Below are 18,563 nucleotides of genomic sequence, written 5' to 3' on the forward strand. Positions count from 1 at the left end.
ATGGGACAAAAGCAAGAAAAGGTGAAATAGAAGTAATATATGTAGATAGCTTTTTTCCTTAGGAATATGACTGTAAGAAGGTTTATGATAAAAAATATTTTGAGGGAGAAAGAAGTGTTCTATTATGCTTTATCCTGGTCAAGCCATATAACAATAATAACGACAGCAGATTATATAGATTTACTATCTCCATTTTTACAGATAAAGAAAATGATTAAACAATTTACCTAAAGTCACACAGCTAGTAAGGTGTTGTCCGAGGCCAGATTTGAATTCATGTCTACCTAATTCCCTGTGTTAGCTGATAGTTCAGATGTGATTACTACATTTTAGAAAATTGGAGAATATAAAGGGTGGCAAATAGACTGAAGTACAACAATCAGGTGAAGGTATTCAGAACATTTAACTTGGAAAGGAAAAGAAATAAAGACTGTCACATAGAAGAATTTACTGATTTTTCTGTAATTTAAACAGATTTTTAATTTGATTTTAATTTTTAATTTAATTGTAAATTTCCTTTTGATTATACAAAAGTGGAATGCACTGCCTTTGGAGATGGCAGGTCCCTCCTTCAAAGCTCTATGAGACTTCCAAAGTTTTTTCTAACTCTTAAAACTCTGTGATTCTGTTTACTTGTTACCAATGATTGATAATAAGCTGCTTTCTCTCAATAATGTATGTAAACACCACACTATTATTCTTCCAAATTTTTTTTCTAAAGTTTTAATCTTTATCAAGTCATTTTCAGAATAAGAGTGTACAAAAGCTGTTTTTATGTATGACAAAGTCTGTTATTCTTTAATGTCTAGATAGGAATTATCCAGAATTTGCCACCTTTCCCCCACCTCCCAAAAGGCTAAAATGAATAACTTAACCTTTAGATTTGTTTCATCATGTATAAAATGAGAAGTTGAACTAGTTGACCTCCAATATGCTTTCTAGCTCCAAATTCATGATCATTATTATTGATTAGATTAAAAGGAAAAATAATAGAGAAATGAAATTATTTCTATGTTCTCTCAAAGCCAGATAACTCTTTGAAGTTTAACTAAATTTCTGTTTTTATATGTCAATTATTTCTCCTTGGCACACCATCTTCCTAAATCACCAAATGATGTCATCCCCCCTTCAATTGAGCAAAATTTACCAAACTAAAGAATTTATTAATCTATCCTCCCACCCCCACTTCTCCAAAAAATGAAAGCAGGTACAGATCTCTGAATTTTTGTTTGGGTAATGACTAGTAATTAAAATGTGTTTGAAGGAGGATTCTGGAAAGATGAAATAGGTCAGAAAATAACTTCTCTACATTTCTCCCCACTAATAAAACAAAATTGTGCCTCAGAACAAACATAGAACAATGAAAAACAAGAACAGAGGTCAAACTGGGGGGGGGGGGAAGAGGAAAAACCCCAGTATGAAACATAAAACTGGGGGTGAGAAGCTCTGGGGCTACCTGGGTTCACAGGGTAAGCCCCTTAGCCCAAACCATAGTTTCACCTGATGGAATTTTTCCTAAGGGAAGTTCTCCTGATAAGGAACCCCCCCCCCAACTGTGCTGTAGGGCAAGTAGGAGCCATCACACCTGGTTAATGCAGAAGCTGTAGGGCAGGGATGCTGCTCTCTGAAGGCACTTGCAGGAGGGTGAAGCTTTTAGTTTAGGGTTGCAGATTAGCGGAGAGAGCTAAAGTCAAGCTAGAGCCACCATTCCCCATCTCCAACCAAAGGATTAGAGAGGTAGTCACACTAATAATTTCTAATTTAAAAAATAAACAGGCAAAGGAAAAAGAACCTAACCATAGAAATTTACTATGAGAATAGGGAACCCTGATTCACCTTCAAAGGAGAACACCCCCCCCAAAAAGTCTTTCTTACCCCAAACAGCAACATTAAATGGTACCTGCCCAGAAAGAATTTATAGAAGAATGCAAAAAAACTTTTAAAAGCCAAATGACAGACTGAGAGAAAACTAAAAAAATAAATTAGAACTATGCAAGAAAAACAATATGAAAAGAATGTAAACCAAGTGGATTTCTTAAAGAAAATAATTCTTTGAAAATTAGAATTGGGGAAATGAATGGAGCTATGAGACCAAGAAATAACAAAACAAAATATAAAGAATGACAATCACCACTTCAAAGAGATCTTACAAGGAAAACACATAAGAACATTGCTAAATTTTGAAACCCTAGATCAAAGAGAAAATTTTATAAGAAACAACAACAAATAAGAAACAAAACCCGCAATCCAAATATGCTGGAGCTACAATTATAATTGTATAGGATTTATCAACAGCTACAATAAAAGACCAACAATCCTGGACAGGACATGCAATGAACTTTGCAGATTTTTAAGATTGTCAGCTAAATTTGAATTCAATAGGAAAATAAAAATAAGTGGAAATACCAACCATACATAAGATTGATATCAGTAACTGGATAGTTCAAAAGAAAGACTGGCGTAGAGCTAAGTATGTTCTGACTCTAAAAATCAAAACTGTCTAGGAAAAGGTTAAAAATAGTAATTAGTCTATACAAATAAAGTGTGGAGAAAAATTGACACAGAGGCATTCCATTGGAAGGGAGGGCTGGTAGTTCTGCATGTCCTGAGAGGAGGTTATAAGGCAAGTTAAGGAGTAGAACAAAACAAAAACATTTGCAGGGAAAGGAAATAAAATTAACACAATACATAATATATAATAATAATTATTATATATATATATATAAATAGTATAATAACAAGGATCACAAGTAGAATTAAAAAAAAAAAGTAGGCTAGTAATCACTGACCTCAGACAAAGTCAAAGATTCAACAGAGAGAAAGCTGTTTTATAAATTGCCATATAAATGTTGTTTCAGATATATCTATGTATATGTAAATACATGTGTATGTACCCATGTAGCTATATGTATGTGCATATAGATTTATATGTATGTGTGTGTGTATAAATATATCCACACTTAAAACACTTAACTGTAGCCTGTTTCAGGGAGAGGAGAGTAAAAAAATGAGAGAAAAGAAAAAAGGTAAAGTAAAAAGTGCATAGCAGAGAACAAAAGAATAACCTACAAGGAAGATAGGTAGTCATGAAAATTTAATCTTACTGTATATGCTTTCTTGAAATGGAAATTTATTGTTGATATTTTCAATGCTCCCTGATGTTCTTGCTGAACATGACAATATTTTGTTTTTTCCTTTTCTATCTTTAGTTTTCTATTTTGTTTTTTATTTTGTAATTAGTTTTAAATATATTTTTTAAATAGGATATGGTGAACTATAGAAAATTATGTACATTTATAGAAGTGGGACAAGGTGTGAAGATTAATGGGAATGGGATAAAGAGGGAGGAAAAGGGTGGAGAGAAAATAAAGGAGGGACCATGGCTAGAAGGAGATTACTTAAGTAATATCAAAGCAACTTAAGGAGTAGAACTAAAATAGAATAATTAGCAGGGATAGGAAATAAGAGACAGACATACACAAACGCAAGAACAAGTATCAGAAGTACAATGAAAAAAATTTTGAACTAGTACTCATTGATCTCAGCAAAGTCAAAGATTCAATCAAGAGAGAAATTTATGTGTCAGCTATATCAATATTGTTTTAGATGCACATCTGACAGGGAAAAAAAGAATTAAGTAAAAAAGTGCACAACAGAAAACAAAAAATAATTTACTGGGGAAGTAAAGTTGGACAATCATGAATATAATCTTTTTATTGCATATGCTTTCTTGAAATGGGAATTTATTGTTACATATATTGAATCCTCCCTGATATTTTGTTGGGCACATGACAATGTTCTGTTTTGTCTTTATTTTTTCCTTATTTTGATTTTCTTATTTAGATTTTTGTTTGGCTTTAATGACCTTTTGTTTATATTACTGCAATCTTTTTAGCCAAGTTCTTCTTCCTAACCAGTCACAATAATATTCTCATGATTCTTTATCTTTACATATTTAATAATTTCTTATAAGCATAAAAAAATTAAAAATATTCTAAATATAATTTATTCAACAATTCCCCAAATCAATCGACACTTGCTTTATTTGTAGTTTTTTGTTTTTTTACTTCCACAAAAACTGTTACTATTTATATTTCATTCAGGAATAATACATAAATTTTTGTTTCTGCTTTTAACCTCCTTGGGATATACCCACTAGTGGAATGTCTGGATGAAAATACTATAGAATTTAGTAGCTTCTTGCATAATCCTGAACTAGTTCCTTGAATAGTTTTATATATTCAGAATTCCACTAACAGTATATTAAAGTAGAAATTCCTTGGGGAATTGGGCCTTCCCCTCACCAATCCTTGTTACCCTCCCCACTGCTGAAACTTAAGCTGCTTTCCATCTCACAACCCAGAGCCAATTCACCTACTAATATCATCTGCATGTAGACAAAAAGTACTTAAAGCCATGTTGGCTGGACATGTCACTTAACGTTGCTCAGTCTATTCCCTTATCTGTAAACTGAGGTTAATGACAGCATCTACAACTCACAGAGTTACTATGGGAATAAATTAAAATAATACAAGTAAAAAACTCAGCAAAGCACAAAAATGACATAAATGCAATCTGTTGATTTTTATAAGCAATTTATAATTATACTAAAAAATGGTGATTAAAAAAAAATAACTATCTTTTATCCTAGCCTTGTCTTTCTGTCAAAGACTGAAAGGGGGTGTGAGAGAGGGGTGTGTTTGAAACTTTTATTTCAAAATGTGCTTTTTGTGGTAATAAAGAACTAGATTCAAAGATGCCCATCTGCAAGGGAATGGCCAGGAAAGTTTTAGTACATGAATATAATAAGACTACTGCACCTCACCTTAAAAAGCAACATGAAGAATTTAACAAAAATGTGAGGACATCTGAACTGATGAAGAGTGATGTAATTAGAACAATGAGAAAACAGACAGAAAGACAGATAGGCAGACAGAGACATATACATGGAAAGAAAAAAAGTTCCACGGAATATAGTTATAAAGACAAAGTTTGGCCCCAGAGAAAAGCTGAAAAAATGTATTGTCTACTGTTCACTTGGAGGGCTGGGGGCTATAGATATGAGTCAGCTGATATGTTGATTGTTTATTATCTCCTTTCCCTTCACTACTTCTAATTCTTTCTTATGAAGATGGATTACTGAAAAGGAAAGAAAGGAAGAAAACTAAGAGATGAAAAAGATATTTTTCTCAAAAGAAAATCTTTATTTTCAACCTTGATACATCAGACCTCTTCTTTTGAAGAAAGAAGTTAATACAGTGATGATTCAAAACTGAATTAAATTCAACAATTTAGACACAAATTGCTTCATTTGTATCTACTCTATGTATTAGTATAAAAACAGGTAGGTAACACATAGATCACTCCTGCCCTCATGGAGGTTTGTCTTCTGTTGAGAATTGAGTACAGAGTAAAGTAAATGTATAAAATGTACACAAAGTCAATACAAAGCAATAATAAGGGAAGCACTAAGTTCTGGACTGGATGAAACTAGTCTGTCTATAAATATGGACTCTGAAGCTGTTCTTTGAAGTAAGCTAAGCGAGGCAGAGCCAAGATAGTGGAGTAAAGGCAGGAACTTGCCCATCTTCTCCCCCAAACTTATCCAAATTCCTTTAAACGAGGACGCTAAAACAAATTTTAGAGCATCAGAACACTCAAAAAGACATAACAGAACATTTCCCAGCCAAGGGCAACTTAGAAAGTCAGTAGAAGAGATTTATGACACTGGGAGGAGCCCCACATGCAATCCTAGCCCAGGCTGCACCATCTAGCCCCAACCAAGCCCTGGTCCAACTCCAGCCAGACTCAGATAGGCAGTATTGGTGGCTTCCAGACCTCTCAGCTCTGAAACATTAGGATCTAGAGGGTCAGGAATAAAGATCTGTGGAACCAGGGTGGCATCTCAGCATGCAATCCCAGCACAAGCCACATCAGGGCAGCCCAGCTGTGCTCTAGCCTTGGCCTTGACCCGAGCGTCAGCAAGGTAGGACCTCAATCAGGTGCTTGGAGGCTTTTGGAACTCAGCCCAGGGACACCAGGGAGGACTCAGAAGGTCAGCCATAAGTGGCAATCTGGCATGTAGTCCCAGTGCAGCCCTGGTCAGCACACCAACTTTTAGAGCTACAGTGGGACAGGGACACTCCTCACAGCTCCAGGCATTAGTGGTCAGGTCCTTAGAAGGAGCTCTGAAAACAGCTGCACAAACCCCAGAAGTTTGGGGTAGTGGAAACAGAGCCCTACTTTAATGGAGTTAAAAGCCAAGTAATAAGCTAGGAAAATGAACAACAATAGAAAAAGGTTTCTAGTCATAGAAAGTTGCTGTGTTGACAAGAAGGATCAAAACACACACTCAGAAGAAAAAAAAAAGTCAAAAGTCAAAGCTCCTATATCCAAAACCTCCAAGAAAAATAAGAATTGGGTTCAACTCAAAAGGGATTTTGAAAATCAAATAAGATAAAGAGTGATAAATTAGAAAAAGAATGGAGAGAGATGCAAGAGGAAATACAAAAAGCTAATGAGAATATCTTAAAAAGCAAAACTGGACAATTAGAAAAGGAGGTACAAAAGTTCATTGAGGAAAATAATTCCTTAAAAATATAACTGAGCAAAAGGAAGCTAATGACTTTATGAGAAATCAAGATACAATAAAACAAAACAAAAACAAAAAACAAAACAAAATAAAACAAAAAACAATGTTAAATATCTCATTGGAAAAACAACAGACCTAGAAAATAAATCCAGGAGAGAGATTTTAAAATTACTGGTCTACTTGAAATTAATAATAAAAAAAAGAGTTTTGACATCTCAAAAGAGATTATTAAGGTAAACTCTCCTGATAGTTTCTTTGATAAAGTCACATTTCTCAAATAGAGGAAACTGAGTCAAATTTATACAAAGAGCCATGCCCCAAATTGATAAATGATTAAAAGACACGGTCTGTGCCCAAAGGGCTATAAATTCATGTATATCCCTTGACCTAACAATACTACTAGTAGTCATGAATACCAAGAGATTCAGAAAAAAAAAGATTATCTATATGTACCAAAAGCAGTTCTCTTCTCAGAGCAAAAATATTGGAAATTGAGGGATGTGTTTTAATTGGGAAACGGCTCAATAAACTCACGATATGTTTGTGTGATAGGATATTATTGTTCTATGAGAAATGATGAGCAGGATACTCTCAGAAAGAACTACCACCATCTAGAAATCCTCCATGAATAAAGCAAAGTGAAATGTACTGTATGCAAAAATAATAGCAATGTTCTGGGATGGCCAGCTGTGAACGCCTTTGTTATTCTCAGCAATACTGTCATCCATGACTTCTCTGAAGGACTTATGATGAAAAATCTCATTCATACCCAGAGAAGGAAATGATTGTGTCTGAATACAGATCAAAGCATTCTCTATTTCTTTTTCTTTTTTTAAATTTTTTTTTGAGGGTTTTTATTTTCATTAGGGTGGGACATCTACATATTCTTTCACAATCTGACTTTTATGGAAATGTTTTGCATAACTTCACATATGATTTGTTAATTGTGGTGGAGATAAAGGGGAAGAACCTAAAACTGAAAAACTTTAAAAAAAACAAGTAAAAAAAACCACCTAAGGATTTTGAGGCAACAAAACATTCTATGTATGGGCAAACAGCCTATGGAAAAGAAGATCAGAGTGGGAAATGTAGTTATCATCACAAATAGAAAAGAACAAGTTGATAGTTTGGCAGGAGCACTGAGTATATGAGGGGAAATAAGATGAAATCAATTAAGGAAAGATTGGCTGGAACCAGATAGTGAAGACTTAAATTATAAAAGATGCCAAATGTATTTGTTTTTAGATGCGTTAGAAATCACTGGAAGAGTAACAGCTTGGCAGCTATATAGACAACTCAGTAAAATCAGAGCCTTGATTCTGTGAGACCAAACAAGAGGACACTACAGTACTTCAGGTATATGATGACAAAAGCCATAAAGAGAGTGAATAGACATTTAAAAATAACAGATGCAAGGGACTACTGTGGAGATAGAAATGTAAGATTTGGCAACAGACTGCTTATGAAGAGTAAGAGAGAATTAAGGGTGAAGAATAACTAGTAGACCATGACACTAGATTACTGGAAGAATAATAAGGACATTTAAGCAGATGTCCATTCAGCAGGTTGATAAATCATAGTGCTCAAAAGAAAAAATTGAGGTCTGAATATATAGACTTGTCAATCATGTAGAAATAGAGAATTTAGAGAATAGATAACAAAACCAACAATAGATGTCCCTGGGATACAGAAAAAGAAGGGAGGACATGAATAATATTCAGCAAAGAAAACTTGATGGGAAAACTAGAGAGAAAACAGCATATAAAGTGGAGGAATGGTTACACACTGTCAGCAGTTGCAGAATGATTAGCAAATAGGCTATCACTGGTATCTTCAAAAAGCGTAATCTCTGAAAAGTGGATCGCCAATTTGAAAATTTCATGAAAAGTGAGAAAGTCTGGATATCTTTCTCTAAGAGTCTGGCAAGAAAAAAAGAAAATATAGAATCAATAACTAAGAGAATGGCAGGGCTAAGAAAGAAGTCACTAAATAGAGATTAAAGATGAAAGAAAGTGGACAACATAAGGGGGGGGGGGGGGGGGGGGCGGGCGCGTAAGTACTTAGGAGGCAGGAGGAGATGGAGTCAAAGGAAGAATTACAAGGGTTGGCCCTGACAAGGATTAGTCAATTCCTTGAAGTGGAAGAGAGTAGGGATGATACTGAAAGGATTTGAGGCATGGGAGTGATGAGATCAAAGTGATGGCACCAATATAGTTGTGTTCTTCATGTTTGCATAGGTTTGAGATTATTCACACAACTCAAACAAGATACAAATTTATCTTTAATCTTTATCTTCCAACTAGATAATATGTATTTTTAAATATCTTCCTAGTGAAAGAGGGTTTAGTTAAAAGTCTTGACATCTTAAGTCCTCTATTTCATCAGCAATCCTTTTTTGAAAGAAAATCAAACACTTCTTTTCTTAAACTGTTAAAACTGTGAATACTCCCCACGAAAAACATCTCTCATTCTCAACTATGGGGCTGAAATAGGGTTAAGATGTATGTCATTAGGATTTTTAAAAACTTACCAATAATTTGAACTATAATGTTTTCCCCATCCTGTAAGTCAAGAGAAAATATTTTTTCTTCTATTTTGTTTTTTTTCTTTATTAAAGCTTTTCATTTTTCAAAATATATGAGAAGACAATTCTTCAACATTAGCCCTAGAAAAACCTTGTGTTCCAATTTTCTTCCCCTTCCCTCATGCCTTCCCCTAGATAGCAAGTAGTCCAATATATGTTAAACATGATAGAAATATATGAAATAACTCACTTTTAACATTTTTTTATTTGCAGTGTTCTTGCCACATTCTCTCCTTAGTTGTTCACTCATGGCTTGTAATTCTCTTCCAAAGTGGATCATTCTTTCAATGGCTGCTTGACTTCCTCCACAAAGCTGTCGTCTCAAGTGATTTGAATCTACTTCTATAAGAACAATGACCCTCTATCAGTAATAATACAAAAAAAAAAAAAAAAAAAAAAAATTAAACGTATTACTACCCTAACGAAAGACTTCTCTCTCTCTCTCTTCATATATATTAAAAATCAAGACAATTTCACTCTGAAATACACTTTATATTTCAATTAAGAAATAATACTAATGAAGTCTAACTTGTATGTCTAGCTTGATAGCTGCACAGGTACATTTTATCCATTTATAAAATCAGTAAAAAAATCCAGTGGATAAGCATGAAATGAGAGACAAAGAGACTTAAATCCCTTTTCAATTTTCTTACTAATTTCTGTGTAACCCCTGAACATCTTATAATAATGTGTTGTGCTTCTAATGCTGTCTTCACATTTTCCAAATCAGAAAAGCTTAAGATATTCATACAGGTAAATTATAAGAGAGCATAGAAGAATAAAACAGGCATAATGGAAACTTTTACTTTTAATCTCCAAGTGCCATGAAATCAAGAAGGTTACATTAATTAAGTAAAATAAAATTTCTTTCTCGAAAACAAGGGTAAAACAAGTTTACCCTTGAACAACCTCACTAAGTCTTTACTAGGGCCATATACCTTAGTAACAAAAAAATTTCACATTCCAAAATGGTTCTACAATAATTATCTGAATTTCCAAATCATTTTAAAAAATATATTCTTGCAAAACTGATTCCATCATTAACATGAAAAAAAAGTTGCAAATGCTTTGAAACTAATTTTTTTTTGCTTTAAAAAGGTATATAGCTTTAATAAATTTATTTTTTAAAAGGTAATACACATTGTTGCATTTATAAAGTACATTTCCTTATAAAAACTCTAGGAATATTTGTTTCTTTACTAACAATTGAATAAATGTGTTTACCTCAACACACTGAAGAAATCCAGTGCTGCCATGGAGTTTCTGCTGAATAAATCATTTAAAAGCTTCAATAATTTTAACTCTCCCAACTGTGGAGAATTCTGAATCACTGAACTGTGTGTTTCTATTTGCAATATAAGGTAACAGAACAGTGCAATTATGCATGCTTTTTAGATTTAGAATGACAGCTCAATTATATGGAATTCAGTCTGGCTAGGGAAAAAAAAAAAGCCAACAAAAACTATCCCTATTCAACTTTTGACTTCAGGGCTCTATCTAAATAAATAGGACAGGAATTTCTGCATCCCCTACCTGTGCACGCACATAAGATTTTAACACTAATTTGAAAACTGCCACTACTGTTAATAGCTATAATAACTTTATCCAAAAATAAATTAGGTATAGCTCCAAATTATTTAAAAAGGAAAATTTAAAAACATCTGGTTTCCAAAGGAATTATTTGGAAAAGAATGATTAATTAAATTCTGCATTCTTCAATTTCCCCCTCAAAAAAACCCAGATAAACTATATTTCTTTAAAATCCAAATAATCACATCTGTAAATTCAATTTGTTTTGTCACTTGTCAATGAGCACAAATAAGAACATAATCTCATAGCTACCACTTTTTATTAAAAATACAAGAAATATCACTGCAGACCCATTTCGGTGTCACATTCTTCCATTTCGTGGTCATGTTTAGAGCTACCATTTAGGAAACCATTGGAGGAAGTCTCTCCAACTCCATTGGAATAGTGATCAGTTTCCATGTCTACATCATTGCTGCAAAAGGAAAACACAAAACTAATTACAAGAAATATCATATGAAATACCATATTGGCAAAAGTTTTTAAAATACAATCTTGCTCAACCATACTTACATTACTTTATAAAACAATACAGCACAACAACTTTAGAAAGAAATTTAGCCTGCATTGATGGTGGAGGATGAAATGATTCAACCACTCTGGAGAGAGCAATGTGCAACTATGTCCAAAGGACTATCAAACTTTGTATACTCTTTGATCCAGCAGGGTCTCTATTGGGCCTGTATTCAAAGTGATTCAAAGGAGGGAAAGGGACCCCACATGTGCAAAAATGTTTGTAGCAGCAATAATTCAACAATGCAGTAATTCAAGGCATTTCTAAGAGACTTGGGATAGAAAACACCATCCACAACCAGAAAGAACTCTGGAGACTCAATGTGAAATCAAAGAATAGTATGATTTTTTTTCTTTTTTCAAAGTATTTTCACATATTTTCATTCAATCCTCAGAATAATCAATACACTAATGGGGGGGAAAATATACTTCTTCTAGTTATTCCTATTCCTCCAGACCTAACATGAAATGTTAAGTCCTCTCATTTCTCTGCCTTCTTTCCACATATTACTCAAAATGTCCTTCAATATCATAAAATTACTTGTTTCTCATGTGTATATCTAAATTTATTCAATAGTGTTTTCAATCCTGAAATCACTGAACTGTGCTTGAATTCCTCAAAATGTTTTCACTATAGCTCCCTTTTTTTAACCTTCTAAAATACTCTCAAAGTGCTTAAAAAAAAAAAAAAAAACTTGTCAAGTTTTCAGGTTTGTACTTAATCTCATTCTTCAAGACTTCTTTTAGCACCCTCTCCCTCGCCTAAACCACTTAAATTCCATGGAACTATCAAACCTTTCCATGGCAAAAAAATCTGATGCCCAAATTTCCAATTTTATTTTGTTTAGAATTATCAATTAATGTATTCCTTTTCCCCCCTTCCTTTATCTATTGATCTGCTTAATTTAAAGATACCTAATCAAATATTTCACTGCTATCTTGAACTTAATGTATTAAGGCAGGACATGTCTCTTTTCTACTCAGGACTCAATCTGGAACAAGAATCTAGGTTACCCAATTTGTTTGTTCAGTATATTTTGTATTTTAGTGCTTAATCAATCTTCATTCCCCTTGCTAGATCCAGGTTCTTGCTGTATTCCATGAAACATTTTCCACAGAAATAGTATTACTAACGAGTATATCCAAGGTCTAATTACCTAATTGTGACTACTTCATTTAAGTTAATTAAACTTTCTAAGGATTCAACAGGACTCTGACTCTTCTTTGTCAATAGACATATAAACCAAAAGAACTAAGTCCTCATCCAACCTCCCCTAAATTCAGGCTCCTTTTCTTCTTCCCTGAAATTAGATGCCCACAGCCTGGTCTGGTGGAGATTCCAGATAAATCTTCACCTAAGACTATATTTTTATATGTTGCTACTAGAGATTAAGCAAAAAGCCTAGAGCAACTGCTTACCTGGTGAAGCTATTAATTTGTTGTGATCTTGATACATTTATACTATTCAGTTCAGGGACATTTAAACTGGTTGATTGGTGTTTACTATGACAATAAGATTGATGTGCTTTATTTGATATTACTCCATTACTACAACTTTCAAAACCTAAAAAAAGTTATAAAAGAAAAGAAAAAAGATTTAGTAATAAAAGAAAAAAGTAATTTAGTTTATTCATGTAGTCAGAATCTAAACTAAATTAGCAAAACACTCTGCAATCTGTGTTAAGTCACAATGCATAAGACAATAAAAATCTCAAATAAGTGAAAAAGCATTAATTATTTACTATATACCAGGTATCATACTAAATAACAAGATTTTTAAGGACAAAAAGATTATATACTGAGTAGAAACTGAGCTACTAACAACAAAATAGAGTTGATTTTGCTAATACATTCAAACCTTTTAAAAAAGGGTGAACAAATTCAAACATTTGTTGTGAGTTTACTATGTATCAGAACATGTATTATAACATATGTATTGGTACATATTTTCAAGTGAAACACATGACAACTTATTCAAAAGATGTATATGCTTAAAGTAGATTTGCACTGTGGCATTTTACTATGAATTCTAGTGGATTATGCTATAAGTTAGATGTTCTCTGACATTTGCTTTAGTTAGTACAAAATATATAGGAAAAAAAATATATTCAGGCTTAATAACAACTTTCAGAACAAGCCCAATACTATAACTTGAAAATGCTTCCTAATTGAAAATCCATATTCTTAAAAAGTTTGGCCCACTTACACTTATGCAATGGTCAGATTTCAGATGAAAACTGTCACCTCCATAGTATTTGGATGGGCAATGTGAATGTTTTGCTTGCTATGCATATTTGTTACAAGGGGCTTTCCCTATCCTTCCACTATGGAGAAGGGATACAGGGGGGAAAAATAAAGCTTTGTAAATTAGGGGACAGAGGAGAGGGAAGCCAAGAAATTGTCACCTCTACTCAACTAGGTTTTATGACAACTTATATCTTAATGTTCCTTTAGACATTTCACACTCAACCCTTTCCTCCCCTCAAAAATAAGAAGCTCAGAAGCATGACAACATATATTTACTATCTGAAAGGCTGGAAGCCATTTATCCTAATCCCTCTCTCCGCCCCCCCCCTTTTTTAACTAAGGCAACTGAGGTACAGAGGAATGAAGTGGTTTGTTTAGAGCAGGGGTTCTCAAACTATGGCGCACGGGCCAGATGCGGCCTGCTAAGAACGTTTATGCCGCCACTGAGTTATGGCAAATGGGCTAAGGGGCGGAGACAGAATGTGAGTTTTTGATTTTAACTATATAGTCCGGCCCTCCCACAGTCTGAGGTTCAGTGAATTGGCCCCCTACTTAAAAAGTTTGAGGACCACTGCTCTAGGGTAACAGAATTAAGTATCTGAGGTGGGATTTGAAACTAGATTTTCCTCATTCCAAATCTATATAAAGCATATCCATAATAACATAATATAACATAATAACAAATGTCATAAAGTTTTTACCATGTTGAAATCAATGAGCTGGCTAAAAAATCAGCATTTAATGTTTATTTTCAAAAGAAACCTTCTAAAAAACACTTAATGGTATTTTAATCCACTTATTAAAAAAATTATATGGAAAAGCAAAATATTAAGTTTTCTAAATGAACCTCACCAGAAAAATGTGTGGCATTTCCTTTGCCTGACGCTAAACTGTGGATATTCATTCCATGGCTGGGACTCATGCTTGGACTACTAAATGGTCGAGGACTAACAGGATAACTGTCTTGAGACTTTGGACTCCGACCTCCTAAACATCTTACTTCACTATCAGTACCATTCACCATTTCTATAAACTGCCGAACCCTAGAAAATTAAAAAAAAAAAAAAAAAAAAAAGATAACATTATAGTATACATTACACAATGGTGTTCAACCTGTTGCTTTACCTTAATGCATTGGACAGCATCATGAATGTTAATGATCTGAATTTTAAGTGAAATTTCAGAATTTTGATAAAATTGTATGTAACTACTAGGGATGGTGGGAAGAAGGGTATTCTTTTTGTTAAAGAGTTAAAGTAACTAATAATTTGAGATGATTAACTTAAAGCAAAATATCAAAATAAGACTTTATTTTAAATCAGTTAAATTCCTAAGAATGAGGTTAAAAGGATTTCAAAAAAATTAGTATCCATTCAAATTGAGTCTGTAGAATTTCTAGTTCTAATCTCTTACATTGAGATTTTCTGTGAGAAATCCAATTATAATTCAAAAAATGAACATTAACATTTTTAAAAATCTAAGATTTATTGCAAAGGTCTATTTAAAAAATTTTAAAAAGACATATAGAATCTAACAGATTCTACAATGAAGAACTAGAGAATCAAAATGCCCAAGTCACATATCAAAATATTTCATTTTTTTTAACAATGCATGTTTTCATTATTTAAATGTTCCACTTTAAAGGAAGAATCATACAAACATTTAAATAAAAGTAAAATTAAGTTTAAAGTAATTACAGTATTAAAATAACTTTGCCTCTATATCAAGTAGCCTAAAAGGAACTCACTTTAATGTGAATAGGAGATTAGGATTTCTTTCAAGTAAACTTGGATATAACTGTTGTGTTGTTTCAATGGCTTCTCCCATTCTTCCTGCTAATACCAATTTCTGTATTCCTGTTCATTAAAATAAAGTAGAAAGTTAACTTTTAAAAAAAACAAAAAAACTAAAAGAATAAAAGTACCTAAAAGTTTCCTATAAATGTTTATTATTTACTCACAGCAATAAATTTATATTTCTCTCTTGAAAGCCTTGGTCTCAGAAATGAGAAGCCACATTTTGGATTATAGATATACCATAAATAAAAATACTCTCCTTAATGGCTCTCTTTAAAAAACATAATTTTAGGCATAAACAACATTAATGGAGGAAAATTAAATTATACCAAAAAAAGTTTTGAATATTTAGTAAGCAAACCAATATTAAGGGAAATTAATCATACCATGGCTGAGTTTCCCAAAAATTTATGTCTCAGATTAACATTATAGCACATTATGTTGAAATAACAACACTAATCAAAGTACTACTTATATGTTTGGTATGTTCACATAATAAAAAGAACAAAGTCAAATACCTGTGGCTCAATAATATACAGCAAAGTATAAAATATTATGAAAAAAGTTAAGTAAACACAGCAGTTTCAATGCAATTATAAAAACTAAAGAATCATATAAAAAAAATTCTTCATTGGGCTTTCATTCCTAATCTCTGATTCTTATCCAAAAGATCAAGCCTTACATATGAATATGGTTTTAAATTGAGATATTTTTTCAAAAGCAGTAAATATATTCTTATTATCTTATTATATTTGTCATCAACAAAACAAATTCTGATATAGTTCATGACCACCAGAGTCAAATTAATTTGCCACTATAGAATAGGTATAACAAGGTTGGTCTCATTAGCATGAGACCCCATTAATTATTTAAATGATTTTTATTTCAAATATCTTCTACATAAGAACAGTTTGGTTTCAAAGTTAACAGAACATGATTTTTTTTCCTTCTAAATAAGTATAAAGGCATTTAGCTATCAATTAGAAAATTAGAAAGACATTTCTTACCAAAATTTTTACATTTTAAAAAATCAATATGTAGAATTCTATGACAGTGCTTTCTTATTTATTCTATTTAAAGTTGACCATCAAAATTTTATTAGAATGAATTTTGTAGATCTACAATTATTCTAAAATCATGTAAACAAATAATTTAAAATGAAAAGCATTAGAAGTGGAACTTAAACCCTACATAAAATACATTAATCATATTGCACTGAGTTCTTACTTTGTCTATTCTTAATTGAAGCTAATTCTTCTAGTACGGTCTGGTCTGTAGATCTGGCAAATGCTTCTGCTGTAGCACAGTACCCATGATGTACTAAATAAGACGAAACCATTCTTTTAAAAAAAAAAAAAAAAAAAAAAACACAAACATTCCTTTAATTGAATAAATATATATTGCATTCTATAATTTTAACGTTCAAAGTATTTCTTAGGAATACAACAGATCTCAACTTCTTCAGATTTCTAAATAATCATGTGTCATATACATCAATATATGTTTTTTTCTAAAAGGAAAAAAAAAAATGTTCCAAAGCCTGAATATGCTTAGATTGCTACTTACTAGAGATCTCATAGGCATAAATGTTTGCTACTTTCACAGGGTCATAGATTTAGAACTGGAGGAACCTAGAAAGTCATCATCTCCATTTTCATTTCTTTACAAAAAGAGAGTAAAAGAGGTGAAAGACTTTGCTCAAGGTCACACAAATCATCTACATATGAGCCATGATTCAAACTTAGGCCTTCTGACTCCAAAATCAAAATTTCTTCCACTGAATCATGATTATCTTCTTGCTTCTTTTTTTTTCCTCATTCCCAATGACCATACTTTTCCCCTAAATTCTATTTGAGTATATTCAAAATGTATATATTCAAATGTGACTGCTTCTATTCTGTGATAAGCTAAGGTGTCATTGAGAATGAAGGGATAGTTGAATCCCATTTAACATTTTTTAACTTCCTATATGCAAAATACGCATGTGACAACTGATACACAAATTCCAAAAACAAAACAGCCCCAGACTTCAAAGACATTCTGCCTTAAAAGGATGGGATATGTGTATACATAAGTATGTAAGTAATACAAGGAGAGATCCAAAGTATCATGGAACAAAGTATCATGAAGAAAACACTTTAAATTAGGAGCAAGTAGAAGAGAATGAAGAAGAGTGTATCAGAAATGTGGCATCTAAGTTTGGGCTGGCTATCAAGCACAAGTAAAGTCAAGAATCTGAAAGTTATAAATGAAAAAAGAATACATTCTAAGCTTGGGAAGGACACATAGATCTCAGATGTAACATCAAGTTTGAGGATTATATAAACTAGAAAAATACATGGAGATTTATGCAGTAGAAATGGCAGGTTGGTATAGACTTCAATGCCAGCCATGCTGAAAGCATTTTATATGGTACCTGTGCCTTAGAAAATTTATTTTGGCAATTATAAGGATGTACTGAAAAAGAAGCAGCAATGAACACAAGAAGGCCAATTTCCTGGCTAACACTACTGTCCAGCCAAGTAATTATGAAGGCCTGAGTGAAGACTGTGATTGGGTGAATGCAAACAAATTATTAAAACAAATGGAAAAGTTTAGAGCAGGGGTGAGCTTTAGGAAGGAGATGGAAGTTCAGATTTTGGACATGTTAAGTATCAAGTACTGATGAAACAGCAGACAGACTTCCCCAAAAAGGCACCTACACCAACAGATGTAGGACTGAAGTTGAAGGTAGATTTATGGTCTTGATATGTAAATGAGTCACTTGCCAGAAAAAATTAAATACATGAGACCTAATGAGTCTCGAAGAGAGAATAAAGAACATGAGTAAATGAGTGGGCAATGAGAAGAGGGCCCAATTCAAGGACAGGGAAACATTCATATTTCACAGGCAGGAGAGAGGTAAAAAAGCAGTTAGAAATTAAAGAATCAAGAAAGGTTGTTGCCATAAGTCAAGGTGGGTGGGGAGGGGGTGAGGAGTGGGGAATCCCTAAGCCTAGAAGGAAGGAATGATCAACAGAATTAAGAACTATAAAAGTTCAAGGAGATAAATGCTAAAAGATTATTGCAGATCTAGTACTTAAATCACTGGTAATGGGGGGGGGGCAGGGGGAGGGAGAGGAGGGGCATAAAAACTAAGGCAAAATAACATTAAGAATCCTGAAAAAGAAAAAGAAACTATTAATAACTTAATTCTACACAAGCCATGATGAGCTATCAATCTCTCAATCAACACTGTAGAAGG

At 32.9% G+C, this 18,563-nt stretch overlaps 1 protein-coding gene across 2 annotated transcripts in view; it reads right to left on the minus strand.

Annotated features, from left to right (window-relative positions):
• Positions 1-18,563, minus strand: part of RANBP9 (RAN binding protein 9) — a 94,857-nt gene that overhangs the window by 11,139 nt on the left and 65,155 nt on the right. The window contains exons 7-12 of one of the 2 annotated variants that reach the window (XR_012482866.1): positions 16,547-16,659; positions 15,271-15,379; positions 14,376-14,566; positions 12,696-12,840; positions 11,057-11,178; positions 9,367-9,537 (exon numbers count right to left, since the gene is read on the minus strand). Coding sequence is in view for 1 of the 2 variants with exons in the window: in XM_074271957.1 (XP_074128058.1) it covers positions 9,367-9,518; positions 11,057-11,178; positions 12,696-12,840; positions 14,376-14,566; positions 15,271-15,379; positions 16,547-16,659 (832 nt within the window). In the remaining variant the exon portion in view is untranslated. The remainder of the gene's footprint in view (positions 1-9,366; positions 9,538-11,056; positions 11,179-12,695; positions 12,841-14,375; positions 14,567-15,270; positions 15,380-16,546; positions 16,660-18,563) is intronic. The other variant, XM_074271957.1, reaches the window with a different exon arrangement.

This window comes from Sminthopsis crassicaudata, chromosome 1, assembly GCF_048593235.1.
Source record: "Sminthopsis crassicaudata isolate SCR6 chromosome 1, ASM4859323v1, whole genome shotgun sequence".
Classification (NCBI taxonomy): Eukaryota; Metazoa; Chordata; class Mammalia; order Dasyuromorphia; family Dasyuridae; genus Sminthopsis; species Sminthopsis crassicaudata.